The sequence below is a fragment of the Triturus cristatus genome, chromosome 10 (genome assembly GCF_964204655.1).
Source record: "Triturus cristatus chromosome 10, aTriCri1.1, whole genome shotgun sequence".
Taxonomy (NCBI): Eukaryota; Metazoa; Chordata; class Amphibia; order Caudata; family Salamandridae; genus Triturus; species Triturus cristatus.
In genome coordinates, this window is record NC_140593.1 from 34,539,034 (window position 1) to 34,566,170 (window position 27,137).

Consider the following 27,137-nt stretch of genomic DNA (forward strand, 5'->3'; position numbering starts at 1 on the left):
TCCCATTAAATAGGATGGGACGTGCAGTGTGCAAAATAAACTAGAACTCCTACCAAGATGCCATCTAGTGGGAGTGCTTCTGAAGGGGAGGTAGAAACTCATAGGTTGAGTCCATATAGATTAAAGCAAAGGGTATGAACATATTTGATCTATTTCACTGTGAAGAGGTAGCAGATTTACTGGAATGAGAAAGCACTTTGGAACTGAACGGATGTGTTACAGTTACGCAAACTACAACACTTCTGTGAAAAACATCTTGACACACCCATAGCTTTGTAAAGTCTCCAATAGCTCATGTCCATATCTTTGTGAGGTCAGCTATGGTGCCATGGATCCAGTCTTCAATGACAGAAATCAGTTCTCATCCTTTTACCGCACTGTCCCGAATGAGATCCAGATCCACAAGCCATGAACAATCGGCCAGTGATGTGTATTCGTGGAGGTTGGTGCAATATGTCTAATAGCTAATATTATGTCTTCCTCAGGTCAGCTATGGTGCCATGGATCCAATCTTCAGTGACAGACATCGCTTCCCATCCTTTTATCGCACTGTCCCCAATGAGATACACGAGGCAGGCGCCATCGCCCAGCTGCTCCAGCACTTTGGCTGGACCTGGGTTGGGATCCTTATTTCAGATGATGAGAGCGGCAGGAGGGCTGGTGAGGAGCTGGAGAGAGAGATCACCAGGAGTGGAGGCTGTGTGGCCTTCCTACAAAGAGTCGGCAAGTCCTGGGACATTGAGCAGGATCAGATTTCTAAAACAATCAATGTTTCTTCTGTCAATGTGGTGATAGTTCACTGTTCAAGAGCTTACATGTATTCAGGCCTCCTAGACCACTTGCAAGGTCTGCCTACTATAGTTTGGATCACTTCTGCAGTCACATCACATCTGAAAGATTTTATAAATTACTCTGGAATGAATATTTTCAGTGGCGCACTGGAATTTTCCATTCCTAAGGGACAGATTCCTGGACTGACAGATTTCTTGTACAGTGTGAACCCTCTAAATTTCTCAGACTTTTCCATGTTTGTGTCGCTTTGGGCGGTAGAATTCCATTGTTCTCCTTATTTACTGGATAGGACTTTTGCCTATGAATCCTACTACCCTCATTGTACAGGGAAGGAGACAATGAGAGATGTGAACCCCCTTTTGTACGATGCTTATAATTTCTACATCACTTACAGTGTTTACACTGCGGTCTACGCAGCTGCTCATGCCTTACACAACATGATCTCATCCACAGCCCACTCAGGACATCCCTCAGAGAGTGAAAGTTTAGAGAAGGACTTCCAACCATGGCAGGTAGGAGAGTCACTTTCTAATTCTAAATATATATGTCAATCAAATATAATATGACACACATAGTGCACATTTAATGTCATTCCTGAAGATATAAACACATTTTCCAAATTAGGCATTTTGTACAGTGTTGTTTGTCAGTATGAAGTCACTTCTGAGCCCCTGTCCCAACTATTAAAGATAGGTTTATAATTTAAAGACAGTCCAAAGGCTTGATTTGGGATTACTGTACAGTACAAACCTGCATTTGTGTTTTATAATAGTTGTAAACTAATGAATGCAAGTGCTTTGAGCTACTTTGTGCTACTTTGTTCGAATGAGGCAGCCCACCAATCCATGGATTTTGATGCAAATCACAATTTTTTCAGAAAGATAAACAAAACTTTTAACCCAAAATGTATGCCTGCTCGAAGAAGGAATAACGTTTAGGGAAACTTTTCTGTTCTCAGATCTCTTTGAACTTTGCATGTGTGATAAACTGGACAAATAGAAACTTCAAAAAGTGTTCAACTTGGCAAAAGCACAGTGTTTTTTACAGGAAGAGTCTCCTCCCAATAAACACTATGCTTAACATTAAGCTCACACCCTCACTAGTGCAAGAGCGTGTATATTGGCACAAGGAATCCTAAATTGTGGTACCACATGGGAAGAGAGGAACAGCACCAATCTTTGTACATTTGATACAGTTCTGCCCCCTACATTTAGCACAATGCAAGGTTGGTTGCTAAGAACACGCCTATAACATTCTATTCATCTATATAGTTTATATTGTTTATACTTTTTTAATAATGTTGATAATTTAGAGTCTTCTTTGGAACAGGAGAAGGGCATTGGTGAAAGCTCAACTCAGACAAGACTTAGGTTGTCATCTTCAGGAACAAGCCATCCCATGGAGTTACACTTGGCAGTCCACCACACTATGCCCTACACCCACCCCCTCCAACCACTCATCCAACATCGGAATCATCCTAGACACCCAGCTAACCATGAGGCAACACATCACCCAACACCGTCCCCTCCGCTTGTTTCCATGCCCTCTGATGTGTACCTGTCTCAACCAGGAAGACGGTAATCAAGGCCCTCATCACCAGCCGACTCGACTACAGCAATGCACTCTACGCTGGAACCACCAAACAGCTCCTAAACCACCTCCAGACAGGCCAGAACTTGGCAGCAAGACTTGTCCTTGCTCTCCCAAGAAAGACCAGCATCACCCCCACCTCAGCGCCCTCCACAGGCTGCCCATCCAGAAAAGATGCCTCTTTAAACGCCTCAAACACATCTGCAGAGCCCACCTCAAGTCCAGACCCTCATACATCAATAACAGCCAGACATTCCACAAGCTGACCATAGAGCTCTGATCTTCCTCTCTCTCCTTGGCCCACATACCCCACATCTGTTGGAGATGCTGCAGTTGCTACTCCTTCTCTTATCTCACCACAAAGTCCCCACACAACCTCCCACTCCACCTGCACGCCTCCTCAACTTTGGAGGACTTCAGGAAAAAGCTCAAGAGCTGTCTCTTCAAATGCCACCACACTCCAACCAAGGCTCACAGAACCACAGTGCCTGGAGCCCCCCCAGAGTAACAAGACACACTTTACAAGACCCTCTGATTGATTGATTGATTGATTGATTGATTGATTGATTGATTGAGGCTATTGACTCCTAATATGCTTCTGCACGCATTGCTGGATGAAATGTGAAGTTGTGAGCTGTAGATTTGTTTAAAGAAGGAGTAAGATGCTGACCTTGGCAGGTATCCCAGGCCTTAGTTCTAGTAGATAGAATAATAAAATGTATTATTTTCAAAAATAGATATTTTTTTCTGCCAGTGATTGGCTTTCAAAGCTTCTTTCTCGTAATCTTGGTCCTGAAGGTTCAGGCATTCTAGGTACTTCATTTATACAGTTCGGAGGTTTGGTCAATGAGCTTTTTAAATAGGCACAGGAGAAAAAACTTTTTCCGAAGCATGGATCCTTGCATGTTGACATCTGAGAACCCAATATTGATGTGAGAATGACATGAGCTACAAAGCATCGATCTGCTTTGTAAGTGCTTCCTAAGCTCTTATCTTTCTGTGATGTCGCAGGTGGAATTCCCATTTAAACGTGTGCTATAGATTATATAGTAATAGCCAAACTCACTCATCTATTCACTGCAGTGGACAGCTAAAGGGAGCTTGAGGTTAGCTGAGATGTTGCCTCCACATCCCTGGTGGAGTACCATCTGCCTGATTTGTCAATCCTGCCCACCTACCTGGCTGGTATCTCTAAGCCTACAGTAGAGGGAGCCCATCAGCAGCTTCTTTGTAGGCTCAGTGAATTATTAAACAGGTGCTATCTTGTTTCGGATCCTGCTCAGCATGGCAGTCTATATTAGATAAACAACCCAAAAGTGGGAGTTTGAGTAAAACAAACAATCAACGACTCCAATACAGAGTGAGATTTCTTCCTGCACTTTGGGGGTAGTTGATGGATTTCCTACCTGGGACCATCATGCTTCCCGTGGAGACCAGAGGAAAGGAAATCTAATGCTTATAGACTCAACCTAATGAAGGGTTCAAGCACATACATGAAAAGTCTAGAGGAGCCAGAAGAAGCTTCACTAGTAGAAACTCAGATGTTCGCTCACCCCTATATATGGTACCAAAACAGTACATTTGGCAGATGGGTGAACTGGCAACTTATGGCTGTTTATTTGCTTCTCCAAAATTTAAATGGCACCGCTAGTTCACAAATATACTCATCGACTTGTTAGCTCACTCACCAGGCTACTCATTTTACTACCTTCTACCCTTCCACACTGATTCACTCACTCTCATATTCTCAATCATCTGATCACTCACTCACTTTCTTCTCACTGACTCACTTTGCTCACTTGATTTGTTACCCACAATATGTCTAGAAATGAACCCTTCAGTGGGATCAAATCAACTTATACTGTGCCTGCAGTGGTTGAGACTTTGGATGTCTAAAGAAGAGGAGATGTTCAAGTTATATTTCATCAGCATACTAGGAATCTTGATGTTATCTCTGAGAACAGTGCTAAGCTGTTCCACGTAACATTTGAAGATAACATTGGCCTGCATGGAAGACTGGGTACACCATGTGTGATTGGGATCTTTTAAGAAATGGAGGTGAACAACCCTGTGTTGGGTGGAAAGATAGGAGGAGAACCAATGACGGATGTTGCTGCTGAATCCCATTCTACATTTCAGGGTGTCAAAGGCAGCTAAGAAGTCTAACAATATCAGAAGGAAAGGTCATCTTCAACTTATGTTAATAGGGCATTGGCTCAATGTGTAAAGGAGCAGTGTTGGTGCTGCCATATGATTTGAAACCAGGCTGGCACTCAAGGTTGGCAATCCTGCCCTCGCTCTTCTAAGGCTTTTACATAATTCAAGACATTGCCCTTTCCTGTGTGCATAGATGGAAAACACCTGGGGGCAGATTTACAAGAAAGTGACGCATCTATAGAGATGCGTCACTTTCCCTGCGCCAACTTGCCAAATCCTTGCGTCACCGTGGATGCGCCATATTTACAATACAGCGCACCATGGCGCAAGGATTGACAGATGCATCAGAAATTCTGACGCATCTGTTGATGGAAAAGTCACGCATTGCTGGAGTCGTGTCGCAAGCACGACGCAACTCCAGCAATGCTCAGGGCCGCCCATGCAGACGCAGGGTTTTGACGCAGCATGGATGTAATAGTGACTCACTGCGTCACTTTTACGGGGCTTCCTGCGACAGAACGCCCACCCTGCATACATTAAACCTGATGCAGGTTTAATGTGGCGCAGGGCTTCACAACGTGACGCATCTCCCTAGATGCGCCACGTTGTAAATGGGCCGCAACTTTTACGCAGCCGCTGCGTCACAAAAGTGACGCAACAACTGTGCAAAAGTGACGCAAGGGGCTTGTAAATCTGCCCCCTGTTGTCTTTATTTCTTCTTTACACTTCTTAATCTGTAGTCTAATGGTGTCATGGCCCCGGTTGTGCTACGATCCACCAGAGATTGTGTCAGATGCACTAACCTGAGCTATCCTGAACCCAGCAGGAGCGATGTTTGTAATTATTCTACCACGCCCTTCACTGTTATGTGGACTGCATTTCTGATGGCCTGTGTCACAATGAAGGGAATGGGACAACATATTAAAGAAACAAGATCAATGGACACCCTTGTCTGTGGTTACCAAGTAGGCATTGTCCTTGATGTAATAAAAGGTGAGTGTTGAGGATGTGGAGTACACTATGATATAAAGGTAAACATAAACAGAATTACCCACAGATCTTCACATCCAATGCAAGCACTCCACTGCGCATCCCACCCCACTCATTCCAGTATCTGTATCATGTGTTCATGCAACCACATCAACAGGTAGCAGAGGATCTTTGCTCAGGAAGATGACAGTTTGTTGCACTCAGTTAAGTCACTGAATAATCGCATGAAGGAGTGGAGCTCTTCTCCAATCCAAAAGTGCTGTGGGCAGCTCTCACATGTGTTCCACAATAAAGAACTGGCCAGACCTGGACATTGTAGGAAGCTGGGCATGAGATGCTGAGGGCAGTGTGATATGTTTTAGCAGTTACAGTCCTGTATATACAGACTTGTTACATTTGCCTAAAACTGCTGAAGCAAGATTCTATTGTAAAGCATTAAAGATGCCCCCTTGGGGTTGTGTGACTGTCAGTGTGACTTACTGTACAGTTTTAGATGCACCGATGTTCACTACAGGTCCATTACAAAGGATGACATGCATACATCCACTGCAGACTCGTGAAACAGGATGACGACGCACACTGCAGACTTGAGAAACATAATGATTTGGTGATGTCCTCTGCAGAATCGTGACTCAGTATCAACAATATACCATTATCACGAAGCTGCTCTGAAGATGCAACCGTTTTTTCGTTTTTTGTTAGATATAACATAGCCTTTTACACTTTGCTGACATCTGCAAATTCTTGCCATATATTTTGACTCTTCGTAGGAACACCATTAACTAGAATAACTACAGGTTCAAGCTTCCTTTTTCTCTACAGTGATAGTTTCAAGTTTTCTTTTTCAAATCTAAAGGTAAATACACAACTCTTCCTTTTAAGCCTCTTTTTATATCTGAAGGAGGCAACTTACCTGTTTTAGGCTCCATATGAATAATAGCCTGAAATGGGTGTACTTTTGCCTAATGAATTCTGCCTCAAAAAGGCCACATGGCAGTGACTTGTGGTGCACTGAGTTAGTGGAACCTGAAGAACTCAGTGTGTGTGCAGGCAGCGATGATTCATGGTCCAAGCGGGCCGCACTGGGAGCAATGTCTTTTGCTTACTGCAATGCTCCATGAGCAATCGCAACTCGATCTGAATTGTGAGCCCTGCTGACCACAGTTTAGGCCAGAGGCAGCTGTCAGCAAGGGCCCACAGCCACGTGGTGTTGACTTGAGCTGCACAGAGTTAGTGGCACCTGAAGCACTCAGCGTGTGCGCAGCCAGTGATGATGCATGGTCCAGGAGTGCCGCACAGGGAGCAATGTCTATTTTTACTGGACTGCGTCTTCTGCAATCGTGACTCCATCAGAATTGTCAGCCCTGCTGACCGCAGTGTAGGCAGGAGGCAGCGGTCAGCAAGGGCCAACAGCGTATGTCCGGCCCTCGAGATGTACTTGATGCTCCTGAAGTCCTGGTACCAGCTCCCTGGTCACCTTATTGCATATTTTGTTGTGCACATCGCATCTGCTCCCATGCAAATTGTTTGGGGTGGATTTTCTGGAGGTGCGTGTACATGCTCAACATGCCACAAGAGTATTTTTTGTCACTACCTCTAGACAAAATCCGTGGACAGAGACTTCAACTCAACTGACCTTCCTTGCATTGACTCTCTTTTCATCATCTGGGATGGTGAAAAATGTCCACACGATGGATTCTGGTCTGTTTTTGGAAGTTGGTTCTTCTATTTGTCATCAGAAGTATGTTCTTGCTGAGGATTGGAAGAAGCCATTTCTAAATCTGTCCAAAAAACACCCCAAAAATGTATAGACTGTCTGCAGAACCACAACAGGGTGGGGTCCTTTAACTGTTAGAATGGGAAACCTTATGAACCAATCAAATGGTCTCTTTTAAAGTCAGTTGGGAGTCAGAAACTTGAGCTGCACAGTTACTGACACCAGAAGCATTCCGCGTGTGCGCAGCCAGCAATCATGCGTGGTCCGGGCAGGCCGCAATGGTAGCAATGTCTGTTGCCCACTGGACTGCGTCATCTGCAATCACCACTCGATCTGAATTGTGAGCCCTGCTGTCCGCAGTGTACATCGAAGGCAGTAGTCTGTACAGACATAACTCTGCGGTTCACAGGGGGGCTGTGTCAAGGAGGCTGGCGGTCACGGCGGCGGCCTCGTGGCAGATTGAAGGTCGGCGCTCTGGCAGATGCGCTGGCCTTCCCAGAAGTGAACCACGCCCAGAGCCCCGGCCTATTCATTCACACTCCTACGCTGGAGTGGCGAATGTTGGACCAGCCCACTCTGCTTCCACTTCCACTTACAGGGGGGGACTACACAGCTACATGACCAAGATCTTCCACACAGCCTGAGGTAACATGGTTGCATCCACTGTCCACAACACTACAAGCACCAGCAGTATATGTACACATGGAGAGGTCTGTGCTCTGCATAGTGAGGTCTGTCCAGCACATCACTGCTACACGTGGCATTGTGTGGATTGTTACTGATGGGCTACTTGCCTCCTTCACACATACTTGGTTCCCACCTCTCCCAACATTCAGCTATTGTGTGGCTGAGGGGCCATAACATTTTGGGAAGGTCGGCTGTCATATTTTGTGCTGCCTTCGTGGTAGTAGGAGGGGATCGGGGGGAGGTCCTAGAGGGGTGGCTGTGGGTGTTGTGGCCTTCTTGGGTATCGGAGCTGCATGATCAGTAGCTCCATGACATGTGTTGGTCTTCAGATGTGGCTCTGGACTTGGCTCCCTTTCATACTGTAGGTAGTCGTCCTGGTTTACACCAGTAAAAGGCAGAAGTGACATTCTTACTGATAACACGGCTCATCACCTGTTTTTTGATCGCATCGCAGATTTGGCTGGTCATAGAAAATTTTGGGAAGTGGTGTTTTTTTGCACGAGAACGCCTACTCTGCATATCATTAGCGTTAGTTGTCGCTCGCATTCGTGGCAATGTTTTTTGCGGAAGTTATCGCTGGTAAACTGGCGATATTGGTAGTTTTCACCAGGTTGAGAATGGGATGCTAATTCTTTTGCCATTTTTGTCTGACAACTCAGCAATAAGTCCTTGAGAATACGCCCCATAGTTTTTTTTTATTTTTTCCTCTGGATTCGTGCACCCAGCCGCTTTTTAAAAAAAATAGGGATCATTTTTTGGCCCTGGGGCTTTTTGTGGGATTCCCTGAGCAGGCCTAGGGGGTCAGGGTGGTTGTACCCTGTTCACTTTTCTTGTTTTTTTATCTTTTTTCTTGTGATTCGCATGTAGCTACAACAAAGTCCTAATAAACACAATGGCTTGTTTTAGAGTCACCCTATAACCCAAGAGTGGTGACTTATCGATGAGTTATTTGCCCTATAGCGCAGAAAAAGTGGCAAAAGAATTATCGCCCCATTCTCAAGTTGGTGCACACTGCCACATTGCCCGCAGGCTGATGGTACCAACACAGCAGACAATCAGCATCCTTACACAGACAAAGCTTCTGGCTGTGCTGCACCTGTTGGTCTCTGGTACCTTCCAACTAACAACTGCGAGAGTCGGAGAAGCCTCACAGCCAGCCCTATTAAACTACCTCACATGTGTTGGATGCATGTCTACAAAAGCAATGTAGGGCCCCTGTATCCGCACCACCCACTCATACCAATTCTTAGTATTCCTGCACAACCAACCCAACCCGAGCCGTTGCTTGACACCTCTGTGCTTCAGATCCAAGATTGTAGTCACTGAAACAGGGGTGCACCAGGTCATGAAGTCTAGTGATCAACAGTAGTGGAAAAACAGTGCAGTCATTGTCTGCTGATTATGTCAGATATTACATCACTGATGACATATGTGTCTTTATGAAAAAAAAAGTATTTGTAATATATGTATAGCTAAAAATTAATGGAAGAAGACATGGGTAAATAAGTGTCTAAATACAGTATTAGCATCAGCAGAGGATTGCGGTCGCGTGAGTTATAGTTGCCTGCACTAACGATACCGGGGGAATTTCAATGGTTTTTCACGAGTGAAATGCCCAGCTAACTATAACATGTGTGAAACCTATGGTTTTTTAAGTGAATTTGCAAGGTTTTTTAAATGCTAATTCCTAACTATAACGTGTGTTAAACCTATGGTTTTTTCAGTGAATATATATATATATATATATATATATATATATATATATTCAGTGAAAAAACCATAGGTTTCACACACGTTATAGTTAGCTGGACATTTCACTCGTAAAAAAACAATGAAATTTCCCCGTTATAGTTAGTTAAGCTAACTATAACTCGCGCGCCCGCAATGCACTGCTGATGACGTCACATATTACATCACTCATGACATGGTCAGTGACATCACTCATGACATCACTGATGACATCTCAAATGACATCACTGATGACATCACTGATGACATCATCCATGTGATGGAGTGGCAGATCTCCTCTCACCCTAATATAACCTTTGATACACACATTCAAAAATAGAGACTGAAATTTTCAAAAAAATGGACATACCAATACCAATTACAACAACCTCTTCAATAATTCTAAGAACCACATAAACATCCACTCATTTACCAACAGTCCTGTACAGTCACTCATTCGTGTACTCACACATCATATGTACTCATACACCAATACATCCTGTTACACAATGCCACTCATCCACAGAGTTACTGACACACATAGTCACTCATGAAAAGAAAGAAAGAAACATACATTTACTTGCATATACAGTTATACACACACCACCACACTTACTTCTACAGAAACTTACACATACTTAGTCTTTTAAACAATCACTTATAGAAACACATACTTATTCATACAGGAACTCTTTCAATCTCTCACTCTCACATATACTCACTTATATACACCAATAGTCACATATACTAGTTTAAAACATATGTAGTTACTCATAAAGACACTATTGAGACAGCCATTCACTCACTAACACACCCATACACACACTCTTCCACCCATACAGTCCTGCACATATGCTGTCTTCAACACATACAAACTGTGAGTCACTCATTCATGCACCTATGCACTACGTAATACCCCCCACCGAACCATATAGACACTGATACTCAAAAAACCAACTAATAACCTATATAGACACTCATGTAGCTAGTCACCAACCAATGCAGCCACTTATACACAAAGTGAGAGACTGATACAGGTATTTACACATTTAAACATGACTCACTTAGCCATGTATTCAATAAGATACACTAAATCAGTCAGTAATACATTCAATTTTTCAAAAACAAATCATCCATTTAGACACTTATATACTCATTTATTCTTCCATCGACCTTGAGATATACATATATAAAACATATGTAATTTTCAGAAAAACACACATTCACTGGATGATGTCAGCAGTGATGTCATGAGTGATGTCATTTGAGATGTCATCAGTGATGTCATGAGTGATGTCACTGACCATGTCATGAGTGATGTAATATGTGACGTCATCATCAGTGCATTGCGGGCGCGCGAGTTATAGTTAGCTTAACTAACTATAACGGGGAAATTTCATTGGTTTTTTACGAGTGAAATGTCCAGCTAACTATAACGTGTGTGAAACCTATGGTTTTTTCACTGAATTTGCAAGGTTTTTTAAATGCTAATTCCTAACTATAACATGTGTGAAACCTATGGTTTTTTCAGTGAATATATATATATATATATATATATATATATATATTCACTGAAAAAACCATAGGTTTCAGGGGTGTTATAGTTAGCTGGACTTTTCACTTGTACAAAACCATTGAAATTACCCCGTTATAGTTAGTTCAGCTAACTATAACTCGCGCGCCCGCAATGCACTGCTGATGATGTCACATATTACATCACTCATGACATGGTCAGTGACATCACTCATGACATCACTGATGACATCTCAAATGACATCACTGATGACATCACTGATGACATCATCCAGTGAATGTGTGTGTTTCTGAAAATTAAATATGTTTTATATATGTATATCTCAAGGTCGATGGAAGAATAAATGGGTATATAAGTGTCTAAATGGATGATTTGTTTTTGAAAAATTGATTGTGTAACTGACTGATTAAGTGTTTCATAGTGAATACATGGCTTAGTGAGTAATGTTTAAATATGTAAATATCTGTATCAGTCTCTCACTTTGTGTATAAGTGGCTGCATGGATTGGTGAGTAGCTACATGGGTGTTTATATAGGTTATTAGTTGGTTTTATGAGTATCAGTCTGAGTGTCTGCATGGTTCGGTGGGGGTATTACGTAGTGCATAGGTGCATGAATGAATGACTCACTCTTTGTATGTGTTGAAGACAGCATGTGTGCAGGACTCTATGGGTGGATGAGTGAGTGTATGGGTGTGTTAGTGAGTGAATGACTGTCTCAATAGTGTCTTTATGAGTAACTACATATGTTTTAAACTAGTATATGTGACTATTGGTGTATATAAGCGAGTATATGTGACAGTGAGAGATTGAAAGAGTTCCTATATGAATAAGTATGTGTTTCTATAAGTGATTGTTTAAAAGACTAAGTATGTGTAAGTTTCCGTAGAAGTAAGTGTGGTGGTGTGTGTATAACTGTATATGCAAGTAAATGTATGTTTGATTCTTTATTAGCATGAGTGACTATGTGTGTGAGTACCTCTATGGATGAGTGGCATTGTGTAACAGGATGTATAGGTGTATGAGTACATATGATGAGTGAGTACATGTATGAGTGACTGTATAGGACTGTTGGTGAATGAGTGGATGTGTATGTGGATCTTAGAATTACTGTATAGGTTGTTGTAACTGGTATTGGTATGTCCATTGTTTTTAAAATTTTAATTTCTATTTTTGAATGTGTGTATCAAAGGTTATATTAGGGGAAGAGGAGGTCTGCCACTCTATCACAAGGATGATGTCATCAGTGATGTCATCAGTGATGTCATTTGAGATGTCATCAGTGATGTCATGAGTGATGTCACTGACCATGTCATGAGTGATGTAATATGTGACGTCATCAGCAGTGCATTGCGGGCGCGCGAGTTATAGTTAGCTGAACTAACTATAACGGGGGAATTTCAATGGTTTTGTACAAGTGAAAAGTCCAGCTAACTATAACACCCCTGAAACCTATGGTTTTTTCAGTGAATTTCTGAGGTTTTTTAAATGCTAATTCCTAACTATAACGTGCCTGAAACCTATGGTTTTTTCTGTGAATTTCAAAGGTTTTTTAAATGCTAATTTCTAACTATGCCTACAGAGATAGGACATGTGAAGAAAGAAGAAAAAATGCACAGAAAGAAACAAAAGAAGTGCAGAAAGAAGCAACAGAAGTCCTCAAATACGAAGATAAGTGCAGGAAGAAGGATAACGTGCAGAAAGAACAAAAAGAAGAGCAGAAAGAAGCCTTGTTGCAAAATCATCCTGTACCCTCAACTTTTTCAGACGGATACTGGTGGTAACTGAGTCTGACTAACCAGTCCTAGAGCCAGTGCTATGTTAAAAGACACTTAGAATACAGTGAAAACACCTACATACACTAGGGAACATTATGCGTTGGGGTCCCCCTGTGATTAGCATGACCTCCTCTGTAAGCCCCTAGTGTATAATAGGGCATGGGGATTAAAACTACCTCTTAAAACAGGCCACAGGGCGTTTTTGCACACGTTAACTCAGGCCTCGTCCCCTCCCTTCACCACTGTGTAAACACGCCCTGTGTCCATTTTTAGTTGGGAGATTAAGTTCATTTGAATCCTGAGGGTCCCTAGGGTCCAACTAGCCCACTAGGTACCTCCAGTAAGTGCCACAGAGCTGCGTTGCAGAGAGGTGTAAAAAGTGGCACGGCCTGGACCACCTCTCTGCAATGCAGCTCAGTGGCGCTTACTGGAAGCACTTGGTGGGCTAGTTAGCCCCCAGGGGCCCTCAGTATTGAAGGGAAATTATATCCCCAATTTAAAACGTGCCATAGTGCGTGTTTGCACACGTCACCTCAGGCCCCGTCCCCTCCCTTCACCACTGTGTAAACGCGCCCTGTGGCTGTTCTAAGTTGAGAGATTAAGTCCCCCTGAATCCTAAGGGTCCCTAGGGTCAAACTAGACCACTAGGTACCTCCAGTAAGCGCCACAGAGCTGCGTTGCAGAGAGGTGTAAAAAGGGGCTTGGCCTCAGAACACCTGGCTGCAGCGCAGCTCCCTGGCGCATACTGGAGATGCCTGTTGGGGGCGCGTTTGCAGAGTGCTGCACGGAGGGGGCATGGCCTCCGGCACGATGCCAGTCTTTTATTTATTTTAGTTTTTTAAGAAGGGGGGCTGTTTGGTTCCCCTTCTTATTCTAATTTATTGGCCCTGATGACCCCATCCCCCAGGGCCAGTCTCCTAATTATATTTTTTTGACCCCAATCCCCAGGGCCGGCCACTGTTTTTTATTATTTTAAAAAAATATATATTTATAGACACACCTAGGACATGCTGGACAAACCGTACGTACCTATCACCATGATGATTTGCGTGATATTCATTAAAAGGCGACTATGCATGCAATGAATCCACGTGGAATGTATTTACACCACTAGTGAAGCTCTGACATGTCTGATGCCCTACCGTGCCTAATCCTGGTAGACACCCTTGTCGTTTATTTATACAAACATGGGTAGCTATTGACGGGCACATTTAATACACATGCACACCAAGCCATTCAAAGGGGATTCGACAAAAATTCGACCAAAACTATGCAAGAAACCCCCCTCACGGTTAATAAAACACACATCCACTGCCGGATGTGTAATACTTTTTATTTTACTCTCTGGAAAGGGGACGAACATCACTTGAGAGTCACAGCGTGCTCCTGGCAGAGCCCAATGCTGTGTTACACCCACCATTGCCTGCCGAGTGCAACACACCTCTGTGTTGTATTCCACTAGCTAGTGCATATGCTATGACACTCTCTAGCCCATTTGCACTGTAACACCACCCCGTGAATATGTCATGCCACACTTGTCTTCGCACGGGTTATATTGCCCCATCTAACGTGCCTTTCTCGATGCCTATGTTATAACGCACAGTGCTATGCCATACATATTACAATCTGGGATCCATATCTTTGTCACAGTGCATATGCAACGTTACACTCCCCAGCACATATTTTATATTACAACTTTAGAGACTAGTTAGGTTACACAACACTGCCCTGTGCATATTACACTCCAAGGCGCATATCGCATAGCACGCGCTAGTGCCTGTGCTATCTCGCGCTCTCCCATGAATCTGTCATTGCGCACAATGTATTGCATATTATATTTCACGCCCGGTTCATCTTATATCACACTTTTTGGTGCATAGTTTATACCATACACTATATCTAGTTTTCATTTTCAATCGTGCTCTCAGGACTATGTTCTATATAACACTGTGTTCACCTACCCTTTTCACGGGCATTACATTTTGCGATAGGGGGTGGAGGGTCAGGGGGTGTTTCTGCCAAGTGAGCCCGGAGTCACAGTCACAAACGTCCTCTTCTTCCTGAATAAAAGTGAGATTATGCTGCATACTTGTTCATATTTTAAGTAGTTCGCACAGACACAATGTTTTAAAAACAATAAAGTTCCTAATACCCGCCTTCTCTGAACAGTTAGCTTGCTGCCCCATCCCCTTCCTCCCTATCCTCTGTTGTGTGAATCCATGGACTAGCCTCCTCCCTCCTGCCATGCATGGTCTGATGTGCTGCCACTGCCCTCAATTTAGTATGATGTACCAGTCCACTCCTCCTGCCCTCCATTGCCCAATTCTATGCCCCATCATTGACCTCCTGCTTAAACTCTGTGCTTAGCTTGCTGCCCCTATTCTCCTTCCCCCTGCCCTCCGATGTCTTTGTGCATGCCCCTGCTCCATCCTTTTTGCCCACCATGTCCCATGGACCTGCCACTCCTATCTACTCTGAGTGTTCTGTTGAGCTGCCACTCCCCTCCCACCTGCCTAGCATTGTCAGATGACTGTAACCTGTCCCTGCCACCTCCACCCTGCCTGTCCACATGCCATGCCCCTATCCTCTTCCTCCTGTCCTACATGGTCCATTGTACTGCCACACCCTTCTGCCCTCCCTGGTCTGTTGTGCTGCAACTGCTCCTCCTGCCTGCCCCGTGTGGTCTGTTGTGAGGTCCCTTCCCCTGAACTTTCTTGTCTGTGCACAGGTCCTGACCCTTCCTTCTATCCTCCATCGTCCTTTGTGCATGCCCCTCCACCCTCCTTCTTGCCCATCATAGCCATTGTGCTGCCACTAACCCTCCCACTTGCCATGCATGGTCTTCTGTGCTGCCATGGCCCCTCCCACCTTCCCTGTGTGGTCAGTTAGCTGCCCCTGACCCCCTCCCACCTTCCCTCCATGGTCTGTGTGTATGCCATCACAGTCTCACTGTTGCTCTTCATGGTGTGTCTTGCTTCTAGTGCCCATCCTGCCTGACCTCCATGGCTATCTTGCTGCTCCTGCCCTGCCCCCTTGCCCCCAGCCCTACTCCCTCCCTCCTGGCTTGTCTGTTCCATTGTAATGCCCCTGATCCGTCCCTCCTGCCCTTTATGGTCTGTTATACTGCAGCTTTCTCTCCTGTCTGTCCATTATGGTCAGCTAGCTACCATTGCCTCTTGCCCCTCTGTTCTCTGTTGTCCATGTGCATGGTCCTGTCCCCTCCCTCTTGCTTTCTATGGATTGTTGTGCTGCACTCCCGTCCTGCATGCCCTGTGTGGTGTATTGTGCTGCTGCAAACCCTGATGCCTGCCCTGCAGGGTCAGTTTGGTGCACCTCTCCATGTCCCTCCTGTCCTCTGTTATCCAAGTCCATGTCCCTATCCCATTTCCTTCCATGATCCAATGTACCATACTTGCGAACATTTTGAACTTGGTAAGAGGGAGATTTTGAAAAAAAACTGGGGTATTGATTTTCCCCTTTGAGTTACATTGAAAAAGAGGATATTGTAGACAGGAGACAGATCAAATAAAGCCCATTTGAGCTTAAAAACATTGGACGTTTCCTGGCTGAATCGGGTCTGTTGGCATGTATGGTTGTACTACCATTGCCTCTTCCTTCTGCCCACAATGGTCTATTACATTGCCACAGCCTTGAAGGAGGGTAGATTTTGTATCACAGGGGGCCCCTGGCCCGTTCTGTCCACACCTGAAGTATGAGACCCTTGTCCTTGCCCTGCCAGCTGCATTTGTAGGCCGTATTAAATTGACCAGCGGGTCCTGTGTTGCTATATAATTATCCTGAGACATCCTTACCACTCAGCCAGCATAAAACCCCTGTGTAGGCCCTTCTGTTCAATATGTAGGCCTCTTTGTTAAATTGACCATAGCTCTGCAATTTTAGTGTATAGCAGTCTGAAGGCAGGTCTGCGAGGCCTTCTGATCCAAACTAGTAGCCCCCACCCTACCCGAGTGCTCCGTGCTCGGTATCAAAGTTCAACATCCCCCTGAAGCTGTCGACATACAGTAGGCTGCATCCTGGACTGGTACTTGCTTCCTGGGCAGGTTTCCCGCTTTTAAGGAAGTGGCAACCGCAGAGCGTCAGGTTAGGAGAACTGAGGAGATTTTATACATGAATATATTGAATTCCCGTACAATACCCATTATTTTCTGCTTGCTCTATGGAACTTACGATAAGCGATTGGCCTGAGAGACTGACCTTTTCACCCAGTCCATTGTCAGCATTAAGTGGGTAAATGACGAAATGTCTGGTAAAATCTGCAGACGAAGCTTTTGGGTAGCATACGTAGGTAGATGTAGCGTGCAAAGGAGCCCACAAAATGATATAAAAAGGGAGCACCCACAGATATCGACGGACTACCTCGCCGTCTGTATGTAGGTTAACAGGCAGTGCAGGTTTTCCCCAAGAGCTGGGAGCTCTTGTCTTCCTTTGCTTAAAATGTCTTGCTCTGCTTTGCTTGAAGTATCTTATTCTATTTTACCTATATGAAATGTCATGTTATGTTTAACCATTGTTCTCTTTACTTTTGCATTTAAAAGATTTTGTATTGTAATTGCAGGAATGCTTGCTCTAAGAGTAAACGTGAGTGTTCCTAGGTAACATTTTCCTTGGTGTAACTTGTTTCTCATGATGCATTTATAGATGTGTTTTCTCTCTCTCTCTGTCAGTACATTAATTGAGATACAGAGAATATTATGACAGCTGTATGATTATCTGGATTCTGTATTTTGTACTTTATGTCTCTATTCTGCGGTTTCTTTGAAGTTGTATCTTCTCATTAAACTGCCATTGTATTCTGCCTCCAATTCCATGTCTCATATGTCTGTTTTCTTCATTTTTGGAGCAAGCGTTCCTAGGCACCCCGGCTCAAATTAAGGTGCCCCTTTTGTCCCTGACTCACTCTCCTGCTCAGTTCTGTGGTGGCTCCCGGGGATCTGGGGACCGCCCCTAGCTTCCTTGACCCGTAATAGATCTTCCCTCCAACAGCCTCTCTTGCAAGTCCTGTATTGTTGGTTTGTTGCCCCTGCCCCCCTTTCCACTGCCCTCCATAGTCTGTTGTGCTTCCACGGCCCTTCCTGCCTGCTCAGTGTGGTTAAATTGTTGCCTTTGCACCCTCCTACCTGCCTTCAATTTTCAGAGTCCGTGCCCCTGGCCTCTGCCTCTCAACAGTATCCTAATGAACAACTAGATTGCTAACATTCTATATTTATTACAAAAGTGTGGAACGCCTGACATCATCTTGATGTAATCAAAACTGTAATACCTAGAGCATTTCCTTTAGAAATTACATATATGAGAGGGTCTTATTGGCATCAAAATTATGGTTAGTGCTCTAAAAGACTAAAATAAGGACATATTTTCTGAGTTTTCAAATAGCGACAAAGCACTTTTAAATTATTTGTTATCTTTATGTTTTTTTATCCAGTTGACCACTTGATTAAATGTTGCACTTAGGGGAGAGGATGTAGTGTTACTTCCAGAACTGCAGACTTTGCAACTGGGGAACCAGGTTGAAGTTTCTGCTTCAGCTCGACATTCTGTGATTCTGGTCAAATCACTTAGTCTCCCCATGTCTACAACCAAAATGAATTTGTTCTTGTGTGATGTAACCAATGCTCATGTAAAGCACTCCAATACCTGACAAGTCTGCACTATATAACACTGCAAAAACACAAAATAATAAGTGTTTTGCACACTTCTGTCATTGGGCTATATTTGGGCTACATCTGGGTGATTTTGGGCTACATTTGGGCTCTTTTGTCTCCGGTGGCCATCTTGGGAGATTTATTTGTTATGAAGTTTCCTAATTTCCTCATGTACTGCAGTCTCCTCAGTAGGAAATGCTTTCAGTTTTTTACTTTGATTCCATCATGAAGGTATTCAGATATGTCACACATTTGCCATAAATTCTGAATGTTAGCACTCTAGTTGCTCATTAGATCACTGTAGTAAAACTACTGCACCATGGAAGTCTGCTCCTGGTATTAAAAGTGCATGTTTCAGTCTGCATGTCAGAATTTTTTAATGAAATAGAAGAGGATTTGAGAAGTCACTCAAAATGTGCCCTCATTTTCTTTCTTCAGCATTAATCATAATTTCTATGGCAAAATGAACCTCCTCATTGTGTTCCTTTTTAAATTAAATGTTTTAAGTGTTACCAGTTTATTCCAATCAAGATGGCTTCAGGTGTGCCTTACTTTTGTCATAATGAAGACAGTAAGCGCTCTAGTTGTTTTTAAGAACATTCTGGGACATTCTGTCATTGGGCTATACTTGGGCTACATCTGGGTGATATTTGGGCTACATTTGGGCTCTTTTGTCTCTGGTGGCCATCTTGGGAGACTTATTTGTTATGAAGTTTCCTAATTTCCTCATTTACTGCAGTCTCCTCAGTAGGAAATACTTTCAGTTTTTTACTTTGATTCCATCAAGAAGGCATTCAGATGTGTCACACATTTGCCATAAATTCAGAATGTTAGCACTCTTTTTGCTCATTAGATCACTGTAGTAAAGCTACTGCTCACCAGGGAAAACTGCTGCTGGTATTGAAAGTGCATGTTTCAGTCTGCATGTCAGAATTTTTTAATGAAATAGAAGAGGATTTGAGAAGTCACTCAAAATGTGCCCTAATTTTTCTTTCTGCAGCACTAATCATACTTTTTATGGAAAAATGAACCCCCTCATTTTGTTCCTTTTTAAATTAAATGTTTTAAGAGTTACCACTTTAATCCAAGCAAGATGGCTTAAGGTGTGCCATACGTTTATCATAAGTAGGACTGTTAGCGCTCTAGTAGTTCTTTGGAACACTCTGGGAAGCTGCAGTAGAACACAAAGGAATCAACTGACAGTCTCTGCCCTTGTTGGATGTACATGTTTTACTGAGAATGTCAGACTTCATTCTCACATGACTGAGAAAGATAATGTGAATTTACAGAAAATAAGCTCTCAGTTTAGCCTATAGATCACCTTCCAAACCTCTGTGGTAAAAGCATGAGAAAATATTTTTCTCTCAATCATGATATCCCAGCAGAAGGCTTTTTCACATGGTGAAATCACCTTAGAACATACCACAATTCCTAAAATGAGTATGGTACCATCAACAAATGATTTATAATGTAACTAAAGTCTTAAAACCTTCTATTAACTGCAATGCTTTTTAATGAGGTGCTATCATGTATATTGGTCCCAAGATGGCTGCCAACACTTCTTGGATGAAGTGCTGACAGCCAATCAGATCTCAGGATGAGATGTGTGGTTAGGCTCCGCCCACATATATATATGCTTTTAAATGCTATTTTCTCAGGAAATACTGAACAGATTTACACCAGACCTGCAAAAGGCACTTCCTTGACCTTATGGCTACCTCTCTGCCAAATTTCAAGTAATTCTGTTCAGCCGTTCGGGCTGTAGCTGTGTCTAAAGGTCCTATGGAAAAATGCATGGGGAAAACGCGTTTTGGGACCCCCCTTTTTTCTCGGCCCCTGCTTGACGAATCCCCCCGAGACTTTCAGGGTAGGAGCGGAGCGTAGCGCCCCACCTATTTTGAAAATTTCGCGAGGATTCGGCGACCGGCGCCAAAGTTATTCCAAATAGAATGTTGCGGATTTCCTATGGAAACAGGGTCCTAACTATATCTACCTACTGGCGACCGCCAGTAGGTAATATATATATATATATATTTTTTTTTGTATTTTTTATTTTTTTTACCACAAAGTTTAGTCGCCCACATCAATCCTTAGTTTCTTTTGCTTTTATTACAAGAGCAGAGCCAGTCTGTCAACCGACGCATTTCGGCTTTGCAGCCTTTGTCAGTGATGTCAGATATTACATCACTGTATTTAGACACTTATTTACCCATGTCTTCTTCCATTAATTTTTAGCTATACATATATTACAAATATTTTTTTTTCAGAAAGACACATATGTCATCAGTGATGTAATATCTGACGTCATCAGCAGAGGATTCGTGGTCGCGTGAGTTATAGTTGCCTGCACTAGCTATAACGGGGGAATTTCAATGGTTTTTCACAAGTGAAAGGTCCAGCTAACTATAACATGTGTGAAACCTATGGTTTTTTTAAGTGAATTTGCAAGGTTTTTTAAATGCTAATTCCTAACTATAACGTGTGTGAAACCTATGGTTTTTTCAGTGAATTTGTACGTTTTTTTAAATGCTAAGTTATGTATTTATTTATTTTTCAGGTTTTTGACCGTGCGCGCACAGTGCGCTTTGTGCACCGTGCGCGCGCCCACGTTACGCAGTTCGCAGAATTTTTCCGTTTCTAGCGTGCGTGCACGCTGCGCGCACTCCGCGATTTTTCGTCAAAAAAATAAAACAAATTTTGGCCCTTGGGGGTCCTTCTGGGACCCCCTGACAAAGGCTAGGGGGTCAGGAACTGTCCACCCTGCCCCCTTTTCACGTTCTCCACCTTTGTTTTACTCCCCCTCAGACTGCGAGAGACAAAATGGCGGCCAACACTTCCTGGTTTCGACTGATTCGAATGTTTACTAAGATCTAACAACCAATCAGAAGCGCGCTCGCGCACGGCAGGGTGCTCGCACCGCGCACGCACGGTGTGCGCCTATATATATATATTTGCTTTTAAATGCTATTTTCTCAGGAAATACTTAACAGATTTACACCAAACCTGCAAAAGGCACATCCCTGACCTGAGGACTACCTCTCTGCCAAATTTCAATTAATTCTGTTCAGCCGTTCGGGCTGTAGCTTGGACTAAAGGTCCTATGGAAAAATGCATGGGGAAAACGCGTTTTGGGACCCCCCTTTTTCTCAGCCCCTTCTTGACAAATCCCCCCGAGTCTTTCAGGGAAGGAGCGGAGCGGAGCGCCCCACCTATTTTGAAACTTTTGCGAGGATTCGTCAACCGAGCGCCAAAGTTATTCAAAATAGAATGTTGCGAATTTCCTATGGAAACACGGTCCTAACTATAACTATCTACTGGCGACCGCCAGTAGATAATATACATATATATATATATATATATATATATATATATATATATATATATATATATATATATAAACTTGCTGGCAGTCGCCAGTAGGTGGTTATAGTTACAACCTTGTTTCCATAGAAAAAGCATCTTTTGATTTGCTAATTACTTTGGCGTAGTTTGACGAATCTTTGCGAAATTCTAAAAAAAATAAAAGTCTATCCAATTCAAATTCAGCTGCTTTCCTGAAAGTTTGTGGGTGATTCACCAAGCAGGGGCTGAGAAAAATGGGGGGTCCCAAAACGCGTTTTCCCCATGTTATTTCCATGGGAAATTTTGCTACAGTCGAACTGCTGAACGGAATTACCCCAAATTTGGCAAAACGTTAGAGCTTGGTTCAGAAAGCGATCTTTTTTTAAATGGTGTAAATCCGTTCAGTTGTTTTTGAGAAATTCAAAAAATAATAGTCAAAAAATCAATTTCCCTTAGGAAACTTTGTGCAAGGCTACAGCCGAAACTACTGAACAGAATTACCCCAAATTTGGAAAAAAGGTAGTGCTTGGATCAGAAAGCGACCTTTTTTTTAAATGGTGTAAATCCCTCCATGTGCTTATAACTTTGGGGTCGTTTGACGAATCTTTACGAAATTTTCCAAAAAGTTTCTCATTTATGGTCAGCTCCTATCTTGAAAGTTTTGCGGTGATTGATCATGGGGGGGCTGAGAAAAAAGGGGAATCTCAAAACATGTTTTATCAATGCATTTTCCATAGGAAACTTTAGACAAGGCTACAGGTCAAACTGCTGAACGGAATTACACCAAATTTGGCAGGCAAAAAGGTATTGGTCCATAAAGCGCGCTTTTGTTGAAATGGTGTAAATCCGTTCAGTAGTTTTTGAGATATTAAAGGAAAAAAATATATATATATATCTGGACGGTGCCTAACTCCCGAGGACTAGCTTGCCTCTGATTGGCTGCTAACACTTCAAAACACTTCAAAACACGAAGTGTCCTCTGATTGACTGCTTAAAACCAGGAAGTGTTAGCAGCCATCTTGTGCCTCTCATCTGCAATTGCGACTTGATGTGAATTGTGAACCCTGCTATCCACAGTGTAGATCCAAGGCAGTAGTCAGCACAGACATCGTGAAATGCTTTTAGTCACTTCCTATTGACAACATTTGAGGACATAGAGTACAATTCTCTCTGCAATAAATAAATTAAAACTGAATTCTAATTGTGAGCTCTGCTGTCCGCAGTGTAGATGTATGGAACAAAAGATGAAACAATTATGGAATACACTGTCGAAATATGTAGGTTTCAGGGACATTATAGTTAGTTGCATACGGGACTCTGAAATTAATGAATGAAGACTGAATACTGAATTTGAATTGTGAGCCCTGCTGAGCAAAGTGTAGGCTGGAGTCAGTGGTCAGGAAGGGCCCACAGCCACGTGGCGTTGACTTGAGCTGCATAGAGTTAGTGGTAGGTGTGGCGCTCAGCGAATGCACAGCCAGCAATGATGCAATGTCTCTTGCCTACTGGACTGCGTCATCTGTAATCGCCACTCAATCTGAATTGTGATCCCTGCTGACTGCGGTGTAGGCCAAAGGCAGTGGTCAGGAAGGGCCCACAGCCATGTGGCATTGAGTTGAGCTGTATAGACTTAGTGGTAGGTGTGGCGCTCAGCTTGTGCACAGCCAGCGATGATGCAATGTCTCTTGCCTACTAGACTGCGTCATCTGCAATAGCGACTCGATCTGAATTGTGAGCCCTGCTGTCCATTCATTGTTCGTTTGGACTTGCAAGATGAATTTGGCCATTGTAGTAAAGCTATAACTGATATAAAACAAGTTCTTGAAGCAAGGATACTAAAAGGACATTGTTTAGATTTGAGGAACGTGATACTTAGTTGCCTACTGCACTCTGTAATTAATGAATGAACACTCAATTTTAATTGTGAGCCCTGATGACCGCAGTGTAGGAAGAAGGCTGCAGTCAGCCAGGGCCCACAGCCAAGTGGCGTTGGGTGAGCTGCATAGCTATTGGCAATTCAGCGTGTGTGCAGCCAACAATGATAAGTGGTGTGCTGAGTTAGTGGCACCTGAAGCAACCAGCGTGTGCGCACCCTGCGATGATGCGTGGTCCGGGTGGGCTGTACTTAGAGCAATTTCTTTTGCCTACTGAATTATGTCTTAATAAGTTTATGTGGCGATGACTTATGGTGCAGTGAGTTAGTGGCACCTGAAGCACTCAGCGTGTGCGCACCCTGGAATGATGTGTGGTCTGGGCGGGCAGAACTGGGAGCAATGTCTTTTGTCTAATAAATTCTGCCTAAATAAGGACACGTGGTGATGACTTATGGTCAGGTGAGTTAGTGGCACCTGAAGCACTAAGGGAGTGCGCACCCTGCGATTATGCGTGGTCCAGGCAGGCCACACTGGGAGCAATGTTTTTTGCATACTGAATTCTGCCTTATTAAGTCCACGTGGTGATGACTTATGGTGCAGTGAGTTAGTGGCACCTGAAGCACTCAGCGTGTACACACCCTGCGATGATGCGTGGTCCAGGCGGGCCGCACTGGGAGCACTGTTTTTTGTCTAATGAATTCTGCCTTAATAAGGCCACGTGGCATTGACTTCTGGTGCACTGAGTTAGTGGTACCTTTGGCGCTCAGCGTGTGCACAGTCTGCGATGATGCATGGTCCGGGGGGGCCGCACTGAGAGCAGTGTCTCTTGCCTACTGGATCGCATCTTCTGCAATCGCCACTCCATCTGAATTGTTTGCCCTGCTGTCCACAGTGTAGATCGAAGGCAGTAGTCTGGACAGACATAACTCTGCGGTGCTGTGCCGCTGGGTTCGCAGGGGGTCTTTGTCGAGGAGGCCCACTGTCATGGCAGCAGCCACGTGGCAGGATGAGGGTTGCCGCTCTGGCAGACACTTTGGCCTTCCTATAAGTGAACCACACCTAGAGCCCCAGCCTATTTATTCATACTTCTATGCTGGAGTGGCGTACGTTGGACCAGCCCACTCCGCTTCCACTTCCAGGGGGGGACAACACAGCTACATGACCGAGATCTTCCCCACTGCCTTAGATAACATGGTTGCATCTATTTTCCAGAACACTACAAGCATCAGCAGTATATGTACACATGGAGAGGTTTGTGCTCTGCATAGTGAGGTCTGTCCAGCAGATCACCGCTACACTGGATTGTGTGCATTATTATTGATGGGTGACTTGTGTCCTTCACACATACTTGGTTGCCAAATCTGCCAACATTCAAGTTTTGTGTGGCTGAGGGACCATGTCATTTTTGGAAGGTCCACTGTCCTGTTCTGCACTGCCTCTTTGGTAGTAGGGAGGGGGGTGGTCCGGTGGGGACATCCTGAGGCTGATGGCAGTGGGTGTTGTGGATTTCGTGGGTGTCGGAGCTGCATGATCAGTAACTTTATGACGTTTGTTGGTCTTCAGATGTGATTCTGGGCTGGGCTCCCTTTCACACAGTAGGTTGTCATGCTGGTTTACACCAGTAAAAGGCAAATGTTAGATTCCTACTGCTAACGCGGCTTATTGCCTGTTTTTGGATCGCACCCCAGATTTGGCTGCTTGTTGAAAATATTGGGAAGTGGAGTTTTTGTGTTATTTTTGCATTGTAACGCCTACTCTGCATATTATTACTGTTAGTTGTTGCTCTCATTTGTGGCAATTTGTGTTGCGTAAGCTATTGCTGGAAAACTGTGGATATTGGCTGTTTTCACTACGTTGAGAATGGAATGATAATTTCAAATCACTGAAAAAACCATAGGTTTAATGAACATTATAATAAGAAATTAGCATTTAAAAATCCTTTGAAATTCACTGAAAAAACCATAGGTTTCAGGGACGTTATAGTTACAAATTAGCATTTAAAAAACCTTTGAAATTCACTGAAAAAAAACATAGGTTTCAGGGACGTTATAGTCAGTTGGACATTTCACTTGTACAAAACCATCGAAATTCCATTGTTATAGTTAGTTGAGCTAACTATAACTCGCCCCCGTAATGCACTGCTGATGACGTCACATATTACATCATTCATGACATGGTCAGTGACATCACTGATGACATCACTAATGACATCTCAAATGACATCACTGATGACATCATCCACGTGAAAATCTGATGCACTTCCTCACACCTTAATAAAACCTTTGATACACCTGCTCTAAAATACAAACTACCATTTTCGAAACAATAGAGATACCAATACCAGTTACTACGTACACACTCACTGATTCCTAGATCTACACACACATCCACTCATTCACCCATACAGTCACACATACATGCAGTGACTCATCTATACAACACTATTATAGGTACTCACACACCTATACAAACACTCACACACTGCCACTCATCCAGAGTTACTCACACATTTAGTCAGTCATGCAAAGAATCAATCACACTTCTGTTTACTCACCTATAATGTTATATAAACACAGCCTCACTTATTTATACAAATACTAACATATACTTACTCTCTTATGCAATCACTGATACAAGTACACACTCATCCATACAGCCACTCTCACAATCATTGACTCTCATGCATAGTCATTTAGATACTCCAACTCTCACATGCACTGCGTTTTACATATGTAGTTACTTGGACATGTAGCACTGAGATATCGATTCACTTACCAACACACCCATACACACACTCACCCACCCATACAGCTGTTTCCACATACACTCTTGAACCCATACACCCAGTGAATGAAGCACTCAAAACTCTATGCACAGAGTCACACGCCTCCCACCCACCCACACACACAAAGAGCACCCATACAAATACTCAGGCAACCAATCAATAACCCATATAGACACTCATGTAGCTACTCACCAACCAATGCAGCAGCTTACACAGCAATAGACAGACTGATACAGACATTCACAAAGTTTAGTCACTAACCCATGCATTCAGTAAGACACATTTAATCACTCACTTATACAGTCAGTCACGCACCTACTAAATCCTCCATACAGACACTTATACACCAACTCATTCTTCAATACACCTTGGCCAATATATATATATATATATAAAACATATTTAAACTTTACAGAAACCCACAGTCAAAGGATGGTGTCATCAGTGATGTCATTTGAGATGTCATCAGTGATGTCATCAGTGATGTCACTGACCATGTCAT

At 43.4% G+C, this 27,137-nt stretch overlaps 1 protein-coding gene across 1 annotated transcript in view; it reads left to right on the forward strand.

Annotated features, from left to right (window-relative positions):
• Nucleotides 1–500: 500 nt before the first annotated feature.
• LOC146788760 (vomeronasal type-2 receptor 26-like) overlaps nt 501–27,137 on the forward strand; it is a 365,519-nt gene continuing 338,882 nt past the window's right edge. The window contains exon 1 of the mRNA XM_085630968.1: nt 501–1,304. Within this exon, the coding sequence (XP_085487094.1) occupies nt 501–1,304 (804 nt within the window). The remainder of the gene's footprint in view (nt 1,305–27,137) is intronic.